Source organism: Nanorana parkeri, unplaced genomic scaffold (genome assembly GCF_000935625.1).
Source record: "Nanorana parkeri isolate BGI_ZX_2015 unplaced genomic scaffold, ASM93562v1 scaffold44, whole genome shotgun sequence".
NCBI classification, from domain to species: Eukaryota; Metazoa; Chordata; class Amphibia; order Anura; family Dicroglossidae; genus Nanorana; species Nanorana parkeri.
This window is the reverse complement of record NW_017306312.1, coordinates 2928860-2950879: the sequence shown is the minus strand read 5'-3', so window position 1 is coordinate 2950879 and position 22020 is coordinate 2928860. Positions and strand designations below refer to the sequence as shown.

Here is a 22020-nt window from a genome sequence, read left to right as displayed (position 1 = left end):
TGACATTTCATTTTAGTTTAAGATTAATTGTGGAATCAATGGAGTTTCCCCAAATGAAAACCCCATTCACTCTTAGAATTTTGTTTGTGCGAGAAATTTTTTTCCTCCTGCTACTTCGAGTTTTTTCCTCACTATGGTTTAAATCGATAATCAATTTGACCCCATCAACTATTAAACATTTGTACGAAAGATCTTCTGTTTGACTTTCTGTCTGGAAACCTACTAGTGTATGGCCAGCTTAATAAAGTAGCAGGAGGGAACATTTTTCCCAAACAAACAAAATTCTAAGAGTGAATGTGGTTTTCGTTTGGGCAACTCCATTCATTCCAAAATGAAATGCCGTTCGCCATTTGTCAAGCATCTGATGGCATTATCAAGGGTGGGAAAGAAAGATCTTTCATTCGGAAACCTACTAATGTATGGCCATCTTAATATTCTCGGGAAGAAACAAGAACAATTATGAAAATATATGGGGACCTTTGCCCCAAAACAGCTCCCCATTCACATCAGACAGATCTAAAAAAAAAACTGACTTGTTGACCAACTTCTCTCGCTCCTCCATCTTTGTACTAATCCCAGACTTTTCTCTCTTACCTCCTTTTTCTATCATTCAGTCGTACACTTCTATTTCCTTTCATTGCCTTAATTATAGCTACAATACATGTTTATGCTTTCACCAACTTTAAATGACATAGCACTTTCAGAAGACCGCAATTTATCGACCAAAGCAAACCTATTTTGTTGTTTGCTTACACTTACACACTGGCTTACACATACTTAATGCTGAATGAACAAACATGACAAACAGCACCATACAATTGTTCATCTCTAAATTATTTTGCTTTTGTCTTGGAAAACTTTCAATAAAAACAAGGAGAAACAAAACTTTGCAGTAAAAAAGTTGCTGTGCAACATCTGTGTTTGATAAAAAAATGTAGTGGAATCAGACTTGTGCTCGATATTTGTCTTACAAGAGTCATTATTTGAATAACCTTTTATTTATTTTAAAAGCAAAATAGTTTAAAATATTTTTCTTGCAGCTTTATAAATGTGTAAAAATTAAAACAATTCAATTTACAATATCAATTGTTTAAGGTTTTAAAACAGAACTCCGGATCCGAGGACTGGGTGAGTATAACTTTTTTTATTTCCAGCCCTAGACAGTTAACCCTGACAATGTGGGACTAGCCCTGCAAGGGTTAATAATATCCCCCCCACAATTCTACTTTAAAATTTTCTTTATAATCAATACGATTTTCTGACTACTTACTAAATAATAATGATGATGATGAAACAAAACAATATTTATAATTATTATATTTTTATATCTTATTTACTAATGCTAAATTTAAAAATGCTATCTTACTATCCAAAAAAACACTAGGGCTAGTATGTTTTCATATGTTTTTTGACTGTAGGAGGAAACCCCTTACAAAATAATGAAGACCGTGTTCTCAAAGGTAACTGAATTCAGTGCCCCAGAGCTGAAAGAAAGAGGACTAGACACATACTTAGGTTTATAGAATAACATTTCTAAAGCACTTTTCTTGCTTATTGTTTGCTGTACAGAGCTCCCTTAGCAACTGTCTGTTAAAACGAATGTTACAGTTATGAGTATACTTTCAACATCAGTTCACAGTAAAAAAAAAAAACTAAAAAAAAAAACACAACAGGGACTCTTTTGTTTCTGTAATATAGAGTACAAATAAAATGCACATTTTCAGTTTTATTAAGTGAAAAGATTTATTGGCAGCTTTGTTTTTTTTTTTTTAAACAGCGCAAATAAAAAAGGGCCACAGCTTAAATGTCATTTACAAAAAAAAAAGAATAATTAGAATAGAATAGTTCATGGTTCAATCAATACCGAGAAAAGGGTTTATTTTTATAAAGATTAAAACTCCCAGCTGCTGACAAATGTACTAATCTGGCACGCTCTTCAGTGACACAATCCATGTGTCGGTAGATCTAGTTCTGGGACACCAATGACACGCTTGTTACGATAGCTACACATACACACACACCAGGCATTAAGCAAAGTGTGCATAATGAAGACATAAATTGATTAACACGCTTGTGTCACATTTATAGGAGTTGTGAACAGCTTATCTACGCTCAATCCGTAAGGAGAGATTTATGATGATGGATCCAGTTAAGTAACCCATGCGTATCCTACCATTGTTGAAGGATTATAGATCCCACCAGCCCTGCATCCAAATGGAGGGTATGCTGGAATTTATAGTTCCTTAAAGTACAAATCTAGCCAAAAGTTTTTTAGTTTTTTTGGGATAGAATGGGGAAGGATTGGAACCCAAGTTGTTTTTCTTCTGCTATCTGGGGCTTCATTAGAGAGATTTTCACTCGCTTGCTGTCCCAGTGACAAAAGTTTCACTGGACTGGTATGAGAAAACGTTTGCAACCCAAACTTGACTGGAAGATCAGTTCACCTCATATCCAAAAGGTACACTTGTAGTTTATCATGCCTCTCGGACAATTAAAAATCACACTCCAGTCAAACATGAAAATTTGGCATCTACAATATTTCCCAAAATACAAACAAACAATCTACCTGCATAATGGGTTCATCTACACATATACATTTAAAGGGTAATTCCACTTTCCATGGCGAACTTGGGAAAAATTGAATAACCACCACCAATCCGCCCCTTCTCCCTCTTGCCGCTGCTCTCTCATTTAACTGAAGGCTCCTTCCCCTCCGCTGCTGCCGGTGTACTATCAGTACTCACCTCTCCGTGCTAACCAGTGAGAAGAGCTTCTGACCGCACTGACCAATAAGACAATAAAAAGCAAATTTTTCGAAGCAATGCGACAGTGGTGACCAATGAGTGCAGAATTTGTAATACTGAGTGCATAGTACACTGGCAACCGTGGAGAGGAAGGAGCGTTCGTTTAAAAGGTAAGAGCATTGGTGGCAGTAATTCCATTTTCCCAAATTCGCCTGGGAAAGTGGAATTACCCTTTAAAACATGTCAACCCACATACGCAGGTTAGCCATTTTTTTTCAATGGCGTTAGTTCACATCAGTGAGTTATGTTGAGTGCATTGAGGATGGCAGCGCATAATAATGTATGAGTGTTGAAATGGAACATAAGACCACATGAAAATAGGTGTGGAAAGCTGTGAAGTCAGCCTTAAACTTGGCATCCATTTTCTACACCTTGCTATCTTTCTAACTAGAGTGCTATAGTTGCCGATGTTCTAATATTCTTAATGCACTTGACTATAAAACTGAAAACACTGGCCAATGTACCCCAGGGCCTCAGTATTGCCCTCTTTATAAGCCTTTTGCAGCCTCATCCACACACTGGAACATCAGAAGAAGGCTGCACTGAGTCATGTGAAAAGAGACTGCAGGCCCACCTAGAAGCCCAGTAAAAAAAATGTAATAGATTATATAAAATGAAATTGAGCAGATTGTAGCACAGTTACAGTGTTTCCTGGATAGCAGTTTACAGACAGAATGTGCTATTGCTTGAAGTTATTCTTTAACTAGAGCTGGAGAAGCCTCCAGTTTGTACTGCTGAAAGGCATATGAATAGGAGGCTTTGCCGAGGAGAATTACAATGCCACCTCTATGGCCGGTCAGCAGGAAGCAGAGCTGCAGCATCCTGCCAAGAGCGTGGCCCCGAGCATGAGGTGGCTTTTGCCCTGCTGTGCCCAGGAGTCAGGATGTTTCAGGACACGAGCACAATGTGGTTTATATGAGAGTACAGACTGCTGTCTACACCACCTATTTCCCTTCAGCCTCCTCATATATGTCACTTAGATTCCTGGAAAACACTGTGTGACATATGGCAGGAGGATGACAAATAAAATAATCTCATTTTCTACAAGCCATGAAGGAGATTCTTTTATATCAGAGACGAAAGGGGACAGCGATGATACATTTAGAACAGAATGCACATATAGACAAAGCCTTCTGTACTGGGACTATTCTACATTGTTCAAAAATGTACGCGTTGAATACAATTAGAACAAAGTTCAGTTTGCTTCTGCTGCAAGGACTTTTTCACAATTTTAAAGTCATCTTAAATCCACGCGAGTTGAATAAAACATACTGAGGAAAAAAACTCCTACAATCAATATTCGCATGACTACATGCACTACTACATGCATCACTACTGCCATTTTACTGGATGTGTCATCTACACTCTCTAGACATTTAGTGGACCAAACCAACAGCCATAAGTGAAAGGACTAGCAATGTCAATCATGCTAACTTTGTTACTTAAATCTCTGAATTCGTAAAGGAGAACTATGAGATGAGTGATTTCCACTCACCTCATAGTTCTAGCCAACCTGAGACAATGAGACTGTCACAGGTCGGCTCAGTAGATCGGGAGGTGAGCGAACACATACCAGGTACGCTCACCTCTCGATCCTGTCACGGCTCTCTGCCGTGACAGGGGGAGGGCTGGATTCTCCTCTCCCCGCTCCGATCTGCCAGCGCTGACTGGCGGAACGGACGGGGGAGGGGCGGGTACAGCTGGCTCTGCCTCTGGAGAGGCAGAGCCAGCTGTCACTCACGCAGCTGGGCGGATCCCGTCATCTACGTCGGGATCCGCTCCGGCGTGTCAGTATACCGCGAGCTGTAGCTCGCGGTATACTGAGCTTAGGGTAACGGGAGGATGCTAGTTTGTGTCCTCCCGTTACCCTAAGGAGAACTATGGTGAAAAACACTGACCCCATAGTTCTCCTTTAACAGCAATGGCCAAGTACTAGAAATGTTGGCACCCATTGTTTGCAAAAGTCTTGCACCTCCTATTATTTATCAGGCTAAATAATATTACAAATGAAGATCCCCTGTAAGAGAAGAGCTCTTCTGGCAGCACAAGTCTTCTACCTCCTCCTCCTCTCTGTTCCAGAACTGCAGCTTTAGCCAGTCTCTGCTGTGTCCTGTAGTGACATAGAGGTTGGAGGATTAAACCACATCACACGCTGGGTATTACAGATATCCTGCTCTCCCAGAAGTGACAAGGACTGACTGTGGCTAAAGCACTGGATTGGAGGGGAGGTAGAAGACTTGGGTCACTGGGAAGGTGTGTATAATAGCTTTTCTCTTGCATTCCATTGTTTGGATAATTTTTTCTGACACAGTTGCTTTAATAGGACTTTTTCTGTCCATGAAATTGCTGCTTCCAGCTCTCACACTGCAGTGCCCTGTGCAGGCAGAACTGAGTCACAGCCACACCCCTCAAGTGTCCTTACACAGACTTGTATTGCAGACAAGGGAACTGGGGTGTGTCTGATCAATTCTGTCACAATACAGAGTGCAGTGGGGGTAATTCTGGTGTCTACTAAACTGCACAGTAATATGCAGATACCCTACACAGCTGGCATAACAGGAAAGTAGAGGGGAGACTATATCTATCTACTCACCGTAAAATCTATATGACAGAATATATTTTTCTGTGACTTCACCTGGGCTTTAAATCTATGTGCATTCATGTCCTATTTGAGTACTGACAGAACAATCTATAGACTATACCAAAAGTGCTTGTGTAGGCAACCGCACAAGACAGCAAATGAAATTACACCCATCTGTGTTGGCCTTTACAATGATTCCTCCATCAGAGAATCATCATCTACTGGTTCCTCTGTCTAGACAGGTGGTGAAAGTACTATTGGAGTAGCTAACGGGAGATGAAAATGGAAGTATCAATGGCCAGGAAGGCCAGTAAGATGAACAGGAAATGGTATGGAATGGCTCAGAGCGTACCACAATATTAATAATATACAGCATTTATATAGTGCTGGCAGTTGGCGCTGCGCTTTACAAAAGGGAGGGAGTCAGTAAAGTTACAATACAATTTCAATACCTGAGGGTTAGGAGGGCCCTGCTCATGGGAGCTTACAATCTAGTAGATCACATAACCAAACCTTATTAAAAAACCAATATGATGCCAGCTGATTCAAGTGCAGAAATAATCATATGAGGTTATAAAGAAATGTTATCTGTTGAGAGTTAAAGTAGTAAACATTTTTCTCTATTAAAATACTTTGCTCAGATCTCTCCTTTACAGTGCCAGCACTTGACAGAAACCTTACACAGATGGACACCTATAATGCCGCCCTAAGTCACTGAACGACATTAGGCTGTTTACACCAGTTATGCTAATGCAATTAGCGCTCATTAAAACAACGACATCACCCACCGCGAGCATATGTTTACTGCTCCTCACTGGTGACTGATACTGCTTTTGTATAAACGGGCTGATGAGAACAATTTTGATGTTCTATAAAAATAACAACAACAGAGTTATCTGGCGTGAGGATGGGAGAAGGCACAGACATCTAAAAAGTAGGGCCTTACCTGCAATGGCACCAGCGGTCAGCAGTTGTAAGGCTCCTACGTGGCCCTTTTCATCAGCAAACAAAGACTTGAAGTGCGCATAGACAGGAAAGTAGATGGCCGAGAAGGGGATGTCCCGTAGAAAACAAGCTTTGGCACCCTATGGCAATGGTGATAATTCACATATGTTAATGTATATGTAAACCCAATCACTAAAATCTCATATAAGCTTCAACATGGTCATGAAATTTAAAAAGTAATTTTTAATATACTTAAATGCTGCTTACAATAATATAATACATGATGATCTTGTCCTGAAGGTACTTGTTCAGGTGTTTCCCGTTAAAAGATTGACAATGCTCTGTCCTTGTCTCCTCAGGGCCCGGTGCACACCTAGGTGATCTGTGACCGTGCGTCAATCGTACACGATACCGAGCGGATTGCCTTATGGTCCCGGAGTCGCCCTTCACAGACGATCGCACTGTGTGTGCCATTATTTTCGCGCCAGGCAGATCGCGCAGTTTCCCACTAAAACAGCCGCGCATAGTGTATCACAAAAAAGGTACATGGTGTAATTGTGCAGGACCGCATGATGCCGGGACGAGTGATCCCGGATCGCTCAGGTCTTCACCGGGTCTCATTGTGCTCCTGTGTTGTCACCCTGTCTTATTGGCTTCTGATGGAGACTACAAGTGGCCATTTCAACACACACTATGCAGACCTGTTCCACTGGTGTCACCATCAGTTGACCTGTTTAAATTTAGTTTAGCGCTTTAAGCTGAACACGCACATGGATTCTAGGGACATGTTTAACTTGTTTCTCTGAAGTTGCCTTTGATTTAAACTGGGTACATGGCATAAACCTAACTACAGGCAACATTTATGTGAAGAAAATGAATGCAGGCCATAAACAGTCTAAACTGACTTGATCTGAGTGCCCAATGCAATCCCCAGGGGAGGATTGAACATTCTCAGCTACATCTAATGAATGATAAAACGGCTTTTCCACATTGACAGCCAAACCAGGTTTTCAAACTTGCTGGATAATTTTTGGTAGAACCAATCATTTTATCCTGCTTGAAAAGGTAATTGTTCTCAATGAGATATCTACCTGTCTATGACCGGGCTTGGAGAACTGGCATATTTCTCCACAGCCACCAATCCGATTCAAACTTTCAGGGCCAGTTGCCATAGAGCTGAAAATTAAGCTCTTGCTGATTCTTCATTATTCTACACATTACTCTAAAATCACCTTTAACTTTCTCCAAATGAGAAAACATTGAAAAGTGAAGAGGAAATAAAAAGGTAAAAATGGAACAGATTACCTACAATGTAGGGCATTCCTAATTGCAGCATTACAAATAGGCAGACCTTTCAGAAACAATACTTGTCACCTAAAAACACATACAGAAATGTTATCCTTTATTAAAAAAACAATTCTGGTTGATTAGGTCCATACAGATTTCCCCACCGAACACCAAACTGACCCCATCTTTATGGGTGCTGTATTGACGTGTGGATGGTGCCACATTCTACCCAAGCAAGAAGTATGTCACCAGCACACCTGTAATTCTTTATTCAAAAGAAACACCTTTATTGATGTTTATTCAGCAATTTTAAGAAGGAACATTTCAGAACCTTGCAGGGTCCTTTCAGCAGGCAATTAGTGACCAATAGACTAATTTCCATGACGAAGAAACCCTGCAAGGTTCTAAATCTTTGCCTCTTAAAATTGCTCAATAAACTTCAATAAAGGTGTTTCTTTTGGATAAAGTATTACAGGTGTCCTGGTGACATATTTCGTACCTGTTTATTGGTCCCAACGGCTCTACTAACCACTCATATTATTTTTTTTGTAAATAACTGGAGCCAATTATGAACACTTCCACTTCTCAGCATCCCTAAAAAGATCTGATTCCTTGAACCAACAGGAGCCTTCTGTCCTGTGCCAACCATAATGATACAATGGTAGGGATGGATTGTGATTGTGATCTTAAAGCAAGAGTGGGAAAGATGAAAACATAATTCTAACTAACTATCTGAATGAGGCCATTAGCTACACTCCCAGCTTTAGAAACAAATATAACAATTTGAATAGGTTATATTTGGAGATCCTAACGGTTCCTCTGTTAGAAAGAATTATAGGCGAAATATAGTGTAAACAAAAGCTTTTATATATTTTCTGGGAGACGGGCAGAGAAAAACATGAATTACAGATTATACAGGAAACTGCACTTTTGCCTCTCCACAACCCATGTTCCAATACGTGATGCATGTAGTGTGGTTACTTGACAGCATGCAGACACGTATGGCATATGTGGGATGGTCATGCAGGCAGCAGCTGAAATAATAAGGTGGAATCGGCCCGTCGACCCCAGGACACATGAAAGCTATCAGGATTAATAGTGGCCAATTTGGTCCATGCAGGTGTCAGGGGGGCATACATCATCATCATGTATCTCAAGGTTTTTTTTACTCCCTTTAAAAACAAAATTTAGATCTTTTACCCTTCAATCCGCTATACAAACCAGGAGGGATGTTATAGTGGTCATATGCATATATCTGTATGGATTTAAAGAGCTGCTAAATCATTTATGACATGGTTAACATGGATTCAATAAAAGTAGATATGTAATTATTTCTTGACAATATCAGAACAAAATATATTTTTACCTAAAAGGAAGGCTGAAGGGAGAGAAGAAGTGTTTCTAATACACAACTGGCTCCCTGTCCAGAATCCCCATATAAGAAAAATCCCAGGTGTCACTTTGGTGCCTAACCTGGTTGAGGACACAGCAAAGTTATATAATTTCTTCAGGGATGACTCCATGAGCACCAGGACCTCTCTGTTCTATCAAACTAAAAAATAAATATTGATCTTCTGAAGCTGCTAAAGACACCTTCTTCAACTTAGTGCATGTGCACTGCAGCCCTACAGGGTGCAATTGATCCGTATCTCTGTAAGTTGAGGGGGGTACTGTAAGTGAGAACATAGGGAGGACTTAACTAGTTGGGTGATGTTCACTGACAGTTCTATAAGCAGACTAGATGTGGAAAAAAAACACATGAAGCTACACCACAGGAGCTCCAATTATTAGATTCGCATAGTAAAAAGAGTTCAGATGCATGCATTTCAACTTTAGATTTAGATATTTTGCCAGAACTTCACTTTAAAGCTGCAGTGTTCCCCCAATCACACTTAAGTCTAGCAGTAGAGGGATAAGTTGTAATACTTAGATTATTCCTCTGGCAGGGTTCCCCCACGCTGTGTGACCAGCCTCTCAAAAGCATCTTCGGCGTTCCGGTCAGCTGTTGCACTTGAGCCGTCATCTTGTACAATTCAGGACTAGCAGTCCTGCATTGTACGTGAGGACACCAAAATGCCCGAACACAACCCAGTGCTTCGGAGAGAGGTATTACAGATTATTCCTCTACCCCTAGACTCAATGAGTAGTTAACCCTTGTAATGCAGGGATGGGGGGCTTCACTGCAAAGGTATCCTGGCGTTCAGCTTTAAGAACATATATTATCTTCAGAACTCACCTTATAAAGACCAAAGAAACCCAAATCTCTGAGCACAGTGAGGGCGCTGACTCTGGCGCCTGTGGTAATTTCTCCTGCGACCTGCAAGCGAATCTTGACAATCTCCAGCGGGTTTGTGAAAACGACTTGGGAGCCTCCTGCCTGCACACAAATAGACAATATCATCAGAGCTTTTACCGGACTGAAAGGTAAATGCAACAACTGTATAACAGGAAACAAAATGTCTCTAACTACTGTGCATTAGTTATTTCAAGGATAATCGGAAAATAAATTATAATGTATGTGTAGCCAAAGCTTTTTTTTTCTAGTTCTAGTTAAGCTTTTATTGCTGTCTATGCCCCTCCTGGGTAGATTTACCCTCTCTATTTATTCTGGTGACCATTGAACTCACCCAAGACAGAAAGTTGTACGAAATCCAAAATTTTAGAGTTGTCACCACAATAGGTGGTTAGGGGAAATTTTCCAAAGGGGACGCCTGTTCCAGTGACAACTATTTGTTTCCCTGCTGGGAAGAGTCACTTCCTATATTCATCCTAGTGACCATTATCATTTGGACAGGAAGTTTTGGAAAGCCAACATTTTACAGTTGTCACCTGAACAAGAGGTGAGGATATTTTAATGGGGACAGCTGAGGACCTCCAAAGGGGACACTGCTCCGGTGACATCAGTCCAGAGCTCCTGCTGCCACTTTTCTGTGGCCTCACGACCAAAAAGCCATACCTCCAACGTGGAAACAAGGCTAAGCAACTCAAATGTGCATGAAAACATAGGAACTTGGGTGCAGAAAAATGTCAGCAGGTGCTCTGGACTGACGAGTCAAAATTTTAAATATTTGGCTGTAGCAGGAGGCAGTTTGTTTGCTGAAGGGTTGGAGAGCGGTACAATAATGAGTGTCTGCAGCAACAGTGAACCATGTTGGAGGTTCCTTGCAAGTCTGGGGCTGCAATTCTGCCAATGGAGTTGGAGATTTGGTCAGGATCAATGGTGTCCTCAATGCTGAGAAATACAAGCAGATACTTATCCATCATGCCATACAATCAGGGAGGCCTATGATTGACCCCAAATGTATTCTGCAGCAGGATAATGAACCCAAACATACAGCCAATGTCATTAAGAACGATCTTCAGTGTAAAGAATAACATGGAGTCCTGGAAGTGATGGTTTGGCCCCCACAGAGCCCTGATCTCAACATCATGGAGTCTGTCTGGGATTACATGAAGAGACAGAAGGATTTGAGGCAGCCGACATCCACAGAAGATCTGTGCTTAGTTCTCCCAGATGTTTGGAATAACCTACCTGCCGAGTTCCTTCAAAAACTGTGTGCAAGTGTACCTAGAAGAATTGAGGCTGTTTTGAAGGCAAAGGGTGGTCACACCAAATATTGATTTGATTTGGATTTCCATTCTGTTCATTTACTTTCCACTTTGTTAATTGATAAAAAATAAAACTATAAAATACATTTATTTCTGAATTCATTCTTCCTTTGCAACATTTTTCAGACTTGCCTAAAACTTTTGCACAGATATATATATTAGACTATTGTATACGTTTACAGAAATAAAATTGGTATGGAGTGCAATACTAAGCAACTGACGTGTTGTACACAAAATCTGGTAATACACTACATTCGGCCTCTACCCAGCCTAAACTGGCAGATAATATAAAACACGTAGCACATAAGTACATGGCACAATTGATTACAATGTACAGCATTGCATGCTCAATAACAGCACTGGAACATTAACTTACATAAAAGGCACAAGTTACTTATTTGTGTTTATTTCTTTGTAAAATTCTGTGGTCCTTTACAATTATTGGGAAATTACAAGTGACAGCAGCGCACAAACCTTATGGCTCGTGATCCAAAGTATTCTAGGATATTCCTAACTCCCAGAACAGAAAGGATATCTGGACTTAGTACATCAACGACATCGTTGCACATGGGGATTGAAAATTAGTTTTTACAAATCAGCGCAGTTCAAGAGTTCAATTAATCTCAAGGACCTTTGGATGCTGCAGTCATTACTACAGAGAAAGAAGCAAATTAAATTAATGACTTTGTGCTTTTTGAAGTTTATTTGATGTTCACTAGTTCCAGGCCTGGAATGGAGACTTCACAGAAAAGCAAGATTACAGCTAACCCTGATGCACCGCAGTTACAGATAGATAATAAAAAAAAAAAGAGAATGAATGAAAATGCTAAAATAAGTGTCCTCCCAGGTTGGTAGAAGGTAAAAAAGTCGATTTATCAGTCATTAAAGCTGGAGTGGAGTAGACACATTTGTGACCTCTAGAGGTCAATATATTGTCCTCAAGCTACTTCTTATATACAAATGGGCTTTTGTTCTTTGTTTATCTATGTACATTTTAATTCAGCACAACCTATATTAAACTTTCTACACAGTCTCTCTGGACAAAAGTGGTGGATTCAATCACAATGGCACTTTTCCCCATGTTATTAGAAATCCAATATCATCTCCAGAGCTTCGGACAAAAGAACTTTCACTACACTCAGAAAATACTTTTTTTTTTCCAAGCAATTTTCCTATCTGCCATCTACCTAATTCTCCAAAGTCTCCAGTGTACGTGAGATTAAAGGGCTAAAAAATGGCTTGAGCAAACTTCAAGAGGGATGTGTTTGTATGACATCATTGCAATTAAGAGGAGTCGTGGATGACGCAATGGTTGAGTAAGACAGACAATTCTGGCTTCACCCTGGTCAAGGGACCACTGACAACATTTATGTCACTCTTCAAACTGAACTAACTTATACCATCCTACCCATCTTATACATTTCTACCTATAGTGTTTTACATTGAAATATACAGTAAACTCCCTGCTATCCGGTATTCAACTATCCAGAAAAAAAAATCCCCTGTGTATTCACTGTTCTGCTGATCTGCGGCATGTATTACACTGGAAATTAGTGTGTGTCTATTTGTCTTGATTTGCTTTTGATTACTGCATTTCAGTATTATTATGAAGTCCATACAGAGTTTATGTTATGATATGGTATAGTATGGGGTATGGCATTATTTAGACCTAATTTTAATAGTAACTCTCAAGCAAGCAGTCTACCAATCCACGTGGATGCCGGATAACGGGGAGTTTACTGTATTTCTCTCTGTTTCTGTATACATATATCACTATAACACTATCACTATAACACTATCACCACAGTCCCCGTTGTTCACTGTATGAGAATATCTGTATGAAACATTATTTTTTTTCAGTTTTGGATGAAGTAGTGAAGTGATAAAACGTCTATCAAGTTAATTATTTTATGTCTGTGTCCTGCTGGGGTATATTTTCTTTACTTTTTTTTCTTTACATAATAAGATGAACAGAATTCCCATCTTAGAGAAATTTTTTCGGTGACAATAGTCATGGAGGAGGTTAATTTCCCCAGTTAGGGCGCAGATGGCAATAAAAATCTGAGGGGGTCTAAACCTACCCCATTCTACCCAAAACGAAAAAAAAAAAAATGCCTTTCCATACACTTTTAACATAGATGGAAACCGAATAAAATATTATATATATTTGTTTACCACGTTTGGTGCGCATCCCCATTTATTTCAATGGGTCCCTGGATGCACCCAAAACGCAGGAAAGTGGTACATGTTGCAAATTCTGCAACATGCATTCCTAATTTTTTTTCCCATGTGTTCGTGCGCACGCACGCATATATATGCAGGGGGGAAAGAAAACACTTGCTTGGCTGTGTTTGGGGTGCAATTAACTAGTAATGGCACCACAAGCGCACTCTGTGTGTGTGCACTTTTGTGCGTATTTCAGGAGTGTACACGAAGTGCCCATGTTTGAAGACCTCCAACACGCACACACACACACATATATATATTTATTACACACACGACATAGGATGTTTTATTTATCTGTTCTTCAAAAAACAGACATATATTTGTCTTTCTATTCCTGTTAACTTTTCATCACAATGTATTCCAGGACAAATCCAGATCTCATTCAGATCTTCTGACAGATCAATTTTACTCGACTGGGTGCCCTTTATACAATTTTAGAGGTCTCGGGCTCTTCAATTCTACACCTTTTCCCTTTGACTGATGCTGCAGTTTTGTAAGCACTCCGTTTACACGAGGATTTATCATCATTGTATCTACCAAAATACCATGTCATCTAGGGATAATAAAAATTACAGTATATTCTAGGTCAGAAGACTGGGGGGGAGGGGGGGGGAGACATTCTGGGGGTCCAAGATTCTGCTACTGTGTTACAAAAATACATTTTTTGCAGTCTTAAAGCAATAGGTAGAACATGATTCAAAATACAGTTGACTGTGCTCTATAGTGTCAAAGTTCATGGACAATATACTTTATTCTTCTAATAAGATATATAACAACTGAAGTAAAATTTAGCTCTTTCGTGCTGCACCAATCTAAAGGAGAACCTTTTTTATACTCTCTAGGTGATAGTCATCTTGATTTCAGACGAGCATTTTTTTCAGAAAAACCAGTAGGGGCTCACTCACACATAAATACATACAGAAAATGCATGCACACCGACATGCGTTTTTTCTTCCTGTACAGGTCACATTAGGGATTACAATGCTAACATCTTTCTTTTTTCATTTTGATATACACATTGCATTGACACACATTTTTCTGCAATGTGCTGCATATAAAGTGTAGCATGCCTACATTTTCCCTCACTGCACTCCAACGGTCTAATGTGGTGTGAATGGGGAACATAGACAGCAATAGTTTCTAGAGTGTCCTTGCACTAAGCCTCCGTTGATCAATGCAGCCTAATGCACCTGATGTGAATAAGTCCTTAAAGTTACAAGCCACCATTTTATACAGTGTATGAGGGTAACCAGAAGAGCTGGATACCAGCAGGACCATATTTACAATTAGGCACCACCGACCTGTGCCTAAAGGCATCAGCAGCAAAGAGGCCCCCTTTGCTTGTATAGCTATTAGACATATTTTTTTCCCATCATCAGCCATCACATAAGCATATTTACACATTGTCATAATAGCCTAAGCCAAGTTAGGACCAGTTATGCAGAAACATATGCTAAAGGACAGGACTAGAACTGCTCTATCATGTGTCTTTATTCAACCCCAAATACTATGTAACTATGTAACACACACACACACGCGCGCGCGATTGGTTTACTTAAGTGAGCACAGTGGCACTTTTTTAACACGATCACTGAACATTCACTTTGCTAGGTGAACAGTGTCTACTCTCTAAGTAAATCAACCCCACTGCGTATACAGTGCGTAAAATATTTAACATATCAATAATTCATCTTAATTAGGATTACCCAATATCTTTTTGATCATCTGAGGGAAATAGAAAATAAGGACTGTTCCTTTAAATGTCACATCTTGCTAAAGTTGACATTTGAAGTTCTAGACTAGCAGTTACATATGAATGAAATACGTAAAATGTTTTAGGTTTGGTACACATACACATGCTTTTAGAGCAATGAGAACAGTGTTCATTTTGTATTGCATAGCACACTAGGTTCTGCAAAGCTCAGTAACAAACACCTACAGACCTGTTGACAAATTACACAGTAAATACTCATTATCCAGAGCATCAATGTGAATAGTACAAGTCATCTGTTTAACCTCCGTGTCAAGCAAACGGGGGAAAAATCCCACAAAGAACAATTAAGCAGATGAAAAACTGAAAGAGCTGGGCATAGAAAAAATACGCACACTGACATCCGGCAGACAGCACCCCGTGCCACTTTCCTGCTGCAGGCTGTAAATATGTGACCCTGCACATTAGACCTATTGCCCTTTCCAATTCCACCCAAGGCAAATCCTCCAAACATTAGGCTGCCCCAATGAACGCTCAAGCTGAGCTTCCTACTTACAACCTACACACTCCTGAGCCAGCTAAATATTTGACAGCTGCAGACCTGTCATTCCAGGTCCTGCCTGTGGGGGCAGCATTACTTCATTCTTACAGTGACCTGGATGCATACAACAGCCAAAGAAGCATATGCATAATGCTGAACAGTTATTCTAGTTATTTTTCATTTGATCATACCTCCCAAATTTCTAAAATGGAAAAAGTGGGACACCTTGTAGCACATAGTATCTAGGACACACCCCTAATTATGCAGAATTGGTATGCTAAATAGGATTGGTTAAACCCACAAGCCTTTTTTTCACCCTAATTTTTTTAATAGTTGCACAAATTTAGTGGTGGGATAAAACTGTTTGGGTAATGTAACACTTTTTGTAGTTAAAGCGGGAGTAAAATCAATAAAGAAAAAAAAAATGCTGGGAGGTAGGGATCTCTGGCAGAAAAGACATGCAAAGTCTCCTCTGCCTAAACAAAATCTCTCCCCCAGGGATTTTCTATTTTCTGTGTGCACTGTACGGTGTATGTGCTGTGCAGTATACACATTCAGCCCATTCACAGAATCTAAAAAAATTTGTGAATGGTCCAGGGGTGTCGGGAAGCAAATGCTGCGCACATGCACAAAGAGGACTTTCCAGAACCAAGAAAGTGTCAGCTACAGAGATGGTAGTGATGGGGGACAGAGATTATTATTATTATTATACAGGATTTATATAGCGCCAATAGTTTGCGCAGCGCTTTACAATATAAGGAAGACATTACAGTCACAATACAATTCAAGACAAGATGGTAAGGAGGGCCCTGCCCATGACGGCTTACAATATAAAAGATGAGCACTGAAGCTAATTCCAACCGCGCTGGACAAGGGCACACATGTACGGTGAATGTGCCCTAATCTGCAAGTATGCTGTGCATACATTAGGGCAAAAACCAAACATTTACAAAGCGGTTTACTTCTACAAAAAATTATTAATTTTATACAGGTCTCTGCCGCAGGTCAAAAGAGGGACAACTACTACAAGGCTATTGATGCATGGCCAGCTTAACTTACTGCAATCACTGAGCATGGTTCTTAGTAGAACATCATGTAGAAAAAAGGCTGTAGCCATACCCAGAAGCACCATGAAAGTCATGCAGAGTTGTGCACTAAAGACTGATAGTTCAGATGAACTAAATGGACATTGTGATGTTAGCACTATTCCAGCTTGGCATTAGCAGCTCATAAACTAATTGTATTTGTAAACATGAGAACATAAAAATACCATAGAAATGGCATCTTGATGGAAATCAAACACAGGACCCCGGGGAAGAAAGTGTTTACCATGCATGCATTCGTTAAAGTCCATCTATCACGTGACGTCACGGCCAGCTCCACTCAGTTGTTATTCATTGGCCGGGACCTGTTAAAAGACTGGTGCTGGCCAATAGAAAACAGTTGGGCGGAGCAAGCTTTCACGGCGGGAGTCTGTCGAATGCGGTCGGGTCGGCGTGCATTGTTTTAAAAAAATGTTTTTCCTATTTTCAACATTTTTTTGTTTTTGTCAACATTTTTTTTTTCATTCATTTAACTTTTTTCTATTCTGCTCGCTACCTCGGAAATTAGCCAAGGCCGAATGCAGCTTGGTGGCATTCGGCTATTCACTTACTCTCGTTCGGCCCCTATGAGAATAGGGAATAGGAGCAAACGGCAGCGAGTGAGATGTTGGATTGGCTGAGTCGAAGTCCTTCTGCACTTCAGCTGGAAGGCAGCCGATGTACGTCTGAAATCAGCCGTACGAGGCTGAAGTGAATAGCCAAACAGCGTTCGGCTCACTTCACTTTGGCTTGGTTATTTACTCGGCTGCTTTCGGCAGCTCAGTGAATAACCCCCTTAGTCTTTAGTTGGGGAGGGCAAAAGTAATGTATGCGAACATGCAAAATTAAATAATGCCAAAGCTATCCAAGTCTATCCGGTAAACAGTGCAACAGTAATGAAGAACGACCTTGTTTGCCTCTAATCTGGACCTCACAAAAAGTCATTGAAACCAGATTAACCACAGAGCTTGCACTTCAGCTTCCTGTCACATGACTCTCAAGACAGAGCTCTGCATTATGGGAGGTGTTCACACGTTTTTCCATACCCGGAACCATTGGGTATTTCACAGTCAAGTCAATGGAGCAAACAGAGTGGCTAAGGTGAGAACATGTAGGTTTGGGTGGGCTATAAAGAGATTATCACTTTGCTTTAAATGGGCTCTTTGAGTCATTGATGTGGAACAAGCAAGCAGAGAAGGCCCTCTGACTGTCCGGTTCTGTGCACTTGTTCCAGGTCAGTAACTCAAAAAATATGGAAGCAGCATGACTAGTCCATCAGCCAAGCAACTAGCATTCTCGGGATAGGTCAGCAACAGCAGCCTATGTATTTCTCTTGGTACATATTTTGTTTATGACTGAATTTTGTGTAGCCGGAGGTAGGACTTGAACAGATGTCTTTGAGCAAAAGACAATCCTCTAGAATACTGCATTTGACAAATGATTTCAGGAAGTGAACAACTTTTGTCTGAAAATAGGCTCATTTCCTGCCTCTAGGTGCAGCTATCAATCGTCTGGAAACCAGCCACATCACACAGGCATTTGCTGACTAACTGTCAGAATACTTTACTGGAGACAAGATGGGTGGAATAATCGAGAACATGGATCCAGTTCACACGATTACCACCCTTCAGTGCAGCAGACAGGTGCTCTATAAGACATAGCTCAATGTCCATAGGGGTGTACAATCTGTGCAGTTAATGTTCTTTGACGGACTGTAGAAGTGCACCAATTTAAAAAAAAATCAAATTCAAGTTATATGTAGCCAAGTTTAAACTGCGTGTGATGGTCATATAATAAAACCAATGGCATTTCGGGTTGTTCACATCAAGACCACAAGCTAAACAACACAAAATTGTCCCAAAACGTTACTTGCTTTGTGATGGATGTGATGCTGAACTTACATCAATAAAGGACCAAGCTACAGTATATCACAGTCGATGTGCTGGTGATTCTTATTTATATGACATAATAGGAAGATCACAGCAACAATTGTTGGCGATGCAGTACATTTTGTGGCCTGTTCTGACAGTAATTAGTGATGAAGAAGGCAGATTTCAGGCAATGGCTTATTTTGTAACCCATTCTCCATAAAAAGAGCCTCAACAGCATTCACTTCGATTGGATGCTGGTCTCTACCACCTCTACCACTAACTACACCCATTCACCAGTGGGCCTATTCACACACACACACACGTTGTGGATGCCACAACACAGGTAGTGCACTGCCATTGATTTTCAATACACTTAAACTATAAGAATGCACCTGTGTTGCACTGCCACATATGGTGACACACTTATGGTGCACTGTGCTACAAAACATGCTCCTTGTCCAATTTTCAGTTTGTTGGCCTCCCATTCAAATAAATAGCCTGTCTTACACAACACATGTTAATATGTGACATAACGCAACCCAAGCAACTGGATAAATGTAAATGGGCCCCAAATGTATTTCTGTATGTTCTAATCACAAAAGGGTGAAGAGTTTGGAGAAGGCAGAAGTGAACAATCTAGGACAACATAGCTGAACCGGAAAGTGAGCTGAATTGGAGAATTTTTCCAAATAAGCTATTTTGGTTGGTTGGAAGATTGTTTACTTCTCCCGCCTTCTCCAAACTCTTCACCCTTTTGTGAATAACCCTGTCACTATATTTATTCTACTGTGATCCTTCTATTGATTGGCCAGATCACACTATAGTTTGTTGATTTCGTTTGTATTTGCACTAGTCCAAATATTCAAGTATACCGTACATTACTAAACTGTAGCTTGCCACAGTAAAAACCCTCATTGCACAGGCCAGACTGCATAAAGGCTGGTGATGAAGATACCACCCTTTTACTGTCAGAAGGGATAGATGCTTAGATGCAAAGATAAAGAAGATGGGGGCTGCCGAATGCACCAAAAAAATGTACAGGCACTATTTTTGCAAGGCTTCGCGTGTCCGTTGTCAAGGTGTATTCAGAATAAAGGGAACCACATTCCACCATGAAGTGGAACTTGTTATAGTCCGTTGTTTTACTGCAGTGAACTTGTGTGAATGGGGCCTAAAGGAACCCTGGATGGCAGTGAAAACCTGACTGAGGTTCTAAACCCCCCCCTATACAAAACTGGAAAACTAAAGCTTTGTCTTTACATGTACTCTTACTGGAAGATTTGAAGTTTCTGCTCAGCACCGGTCACAGTAGCAAGCATTTTCCACTAAACTTCAACCACAGTGTAACAGAACGGAGACATGCCGGGTGATCAAGGAGATATAACCTGTACATCGCTTACAGGGCACGTCTGTACAGTGTTCCCATCGCGTAATTGAATTGGACCTTTTTCCCCAAGCACAAGAAATCCGATTAGAGGCTGGCACTTATTTTATATAGATTCCCTGCTAATAATATCAGGACAGATGTCGCCGTGATGATCTCAAGAACAAAGAGTTGATCAAATCTGTAAGACTCAATCAACATCACTTCCAGCGATGAATTAGCATCCTCTGTCTCAGTGATGGGACTTTGTTAGAGGAAAATTAAGTGGCTGCACTGCTTGGTCCTTCATCAATTGATTGTTCACAGCTTCCACATGTAACTTTGCTAGAAGGTTTCTCTTCTCAGGTACAGGTAAACAGATAGCATCAGTTTAAAAAGAGGAAAAAATACTAACTTGCTGATGATTAAATCTGCAGCAGAACAAGATGAATTTTTTTATTCCTGGAAACCACTGGCAAAAACCCTCCAGAGATCTGATTCAGGAAACAAGTAAGAACACTACCAAGCAACAGCCGTATAGAGAGATGCAGGCTCCGCTTGTATGACTTTTCTTTACCTGGTAATTCTGCCATAAAGGACCTTATTCAGGCACATCCTGTTCGAGTGTTAACTGCCTCCCAATTCTTCTCCTACGTTGTCACCCCATTGCATGCACTCCTGATGGAGGCAACAGGCAGCCATGCCAACACACATGTGCAGGCATGGACCATGTTTCATGTTACACTCTAAAATATGGGTGTAACATGAAACATTGTCTGAAAGGAAAAGTTAGCAATTAAGTATATATTGATTACAGAGCTGCATTCATGCGCACTTCAGATGTTCAGACGGGTGACGAGGAGACACACAAGGTAAGTCTATGGAACAGCGTGCACCCGCACAGACACCGTGGGACCTCAGAGAAGAGGAGGACAGAGGAGTCAGTGCTGGATCGGAGACCTGCACCCAGCACTGGAGGGATGCTAAAAACTACTGGAAAGAAGAAGATCGGATTAACATGGCCCTCAATTACATTTTCTTTGCCAGGAGGATTTATATGGGCACTTGAGTTCAAATAAAACAATTCAAAGAGCATAAAGTACATTCATAGTGATAGAGCCAATAGTAACCGATCACATCTGTATTTAGTCAGATCAGCCCAGAGGTGATTTTTGATTATTTAATTTCCACTCCTCCAAAATCAGCCTGACCACATATTGGTTTACTGGATGTTAGTTCAACTAAAATCTCCTTAAATATCTTTATTCAAGCCCAGAGATTAAACCTTTTGCTTTAAAACTGCAGTGGGGCCACCCCAGCACTGCAAGGGTTAGCCACTAATTTTTGTCTAGGGGGAGCTGTGTAAAAGGAGTTTTACTTACCTGATCCTCCTTCCCATGGCTCCAAGACCAGTGCCCGTAGCTTCTTCTCCCCCTCCGCTTCAGCAGTTGGGGGCCCAATGCCATCATAACGTACAATGCAGGGCCCATAGCCGTAGGGGAGAAAGGTGAATGCCGAATGTCAGAGGATCAGGCAAGTAAATCTGCTTCACCCCGTACCCTTAGACATTAAGGAGCAGTTAACCCTCGCAGTGCAGGGGGAGCCCCACTGCATGAGTAGTTTTTTGTTATTGTTTTTTAACCTGGAGATAGACTTTAAGAACAATAGTAAATAGTATCATATGGAGATGCGGGTAGATGTATAAGGTCTGTGCAGAATTTGTTACACTGTATATGTGCAGACTTGTACAAACACCACAGAGATGCACCTCGCTGTCCTGCAGGAACACACAGGCCTTGCTATATCTGTCTATGATACATGTTATTCTTACTGATTGCTCTCACTTTCTTCACAACAGTGTCTCTCACACAGAACTGAAAGCAAACTTTGTGCAGTGACAGGTGAAGGCCTAGGTATGCACTGGGCTGCCAGATCCAATCATAGGAGACTACAAACAGCCTCCTTCGGAGGCCATCTGGGGATTTGTCTCAGAATTAGAA

At 40.7% G+C, this 22020-nt stretch overlaps 1 protein-coding gene across 1 annotated transcript in view; it reads right to left on the bottom strand.

Annotated features, from left to right (window-relative positions):
* SLC25A12 (solute carrier family 25 member 12) overlaps positions 1 to 22020 on the bottom strand; it is a 104268-nt gene that overhangs the window by 10563 nt on the left and 71685 nt on the right. The window contains exons 14-15 of the mRNA XM_018572574.1: positions 9854 to 9994; positions 6332 to 6470 (exon numbers count right to left, since the gene is read on the bottom strand). Coding sequence (XP_018428076.1) covers positions 6332 to 6470; positions 9854 to 9994 — 280 coding nt within the window. The remainder of the gene's footprint in view (positions 1 to 6331; positions 6471 to 9853; positions 9995 to 22020) is intronic.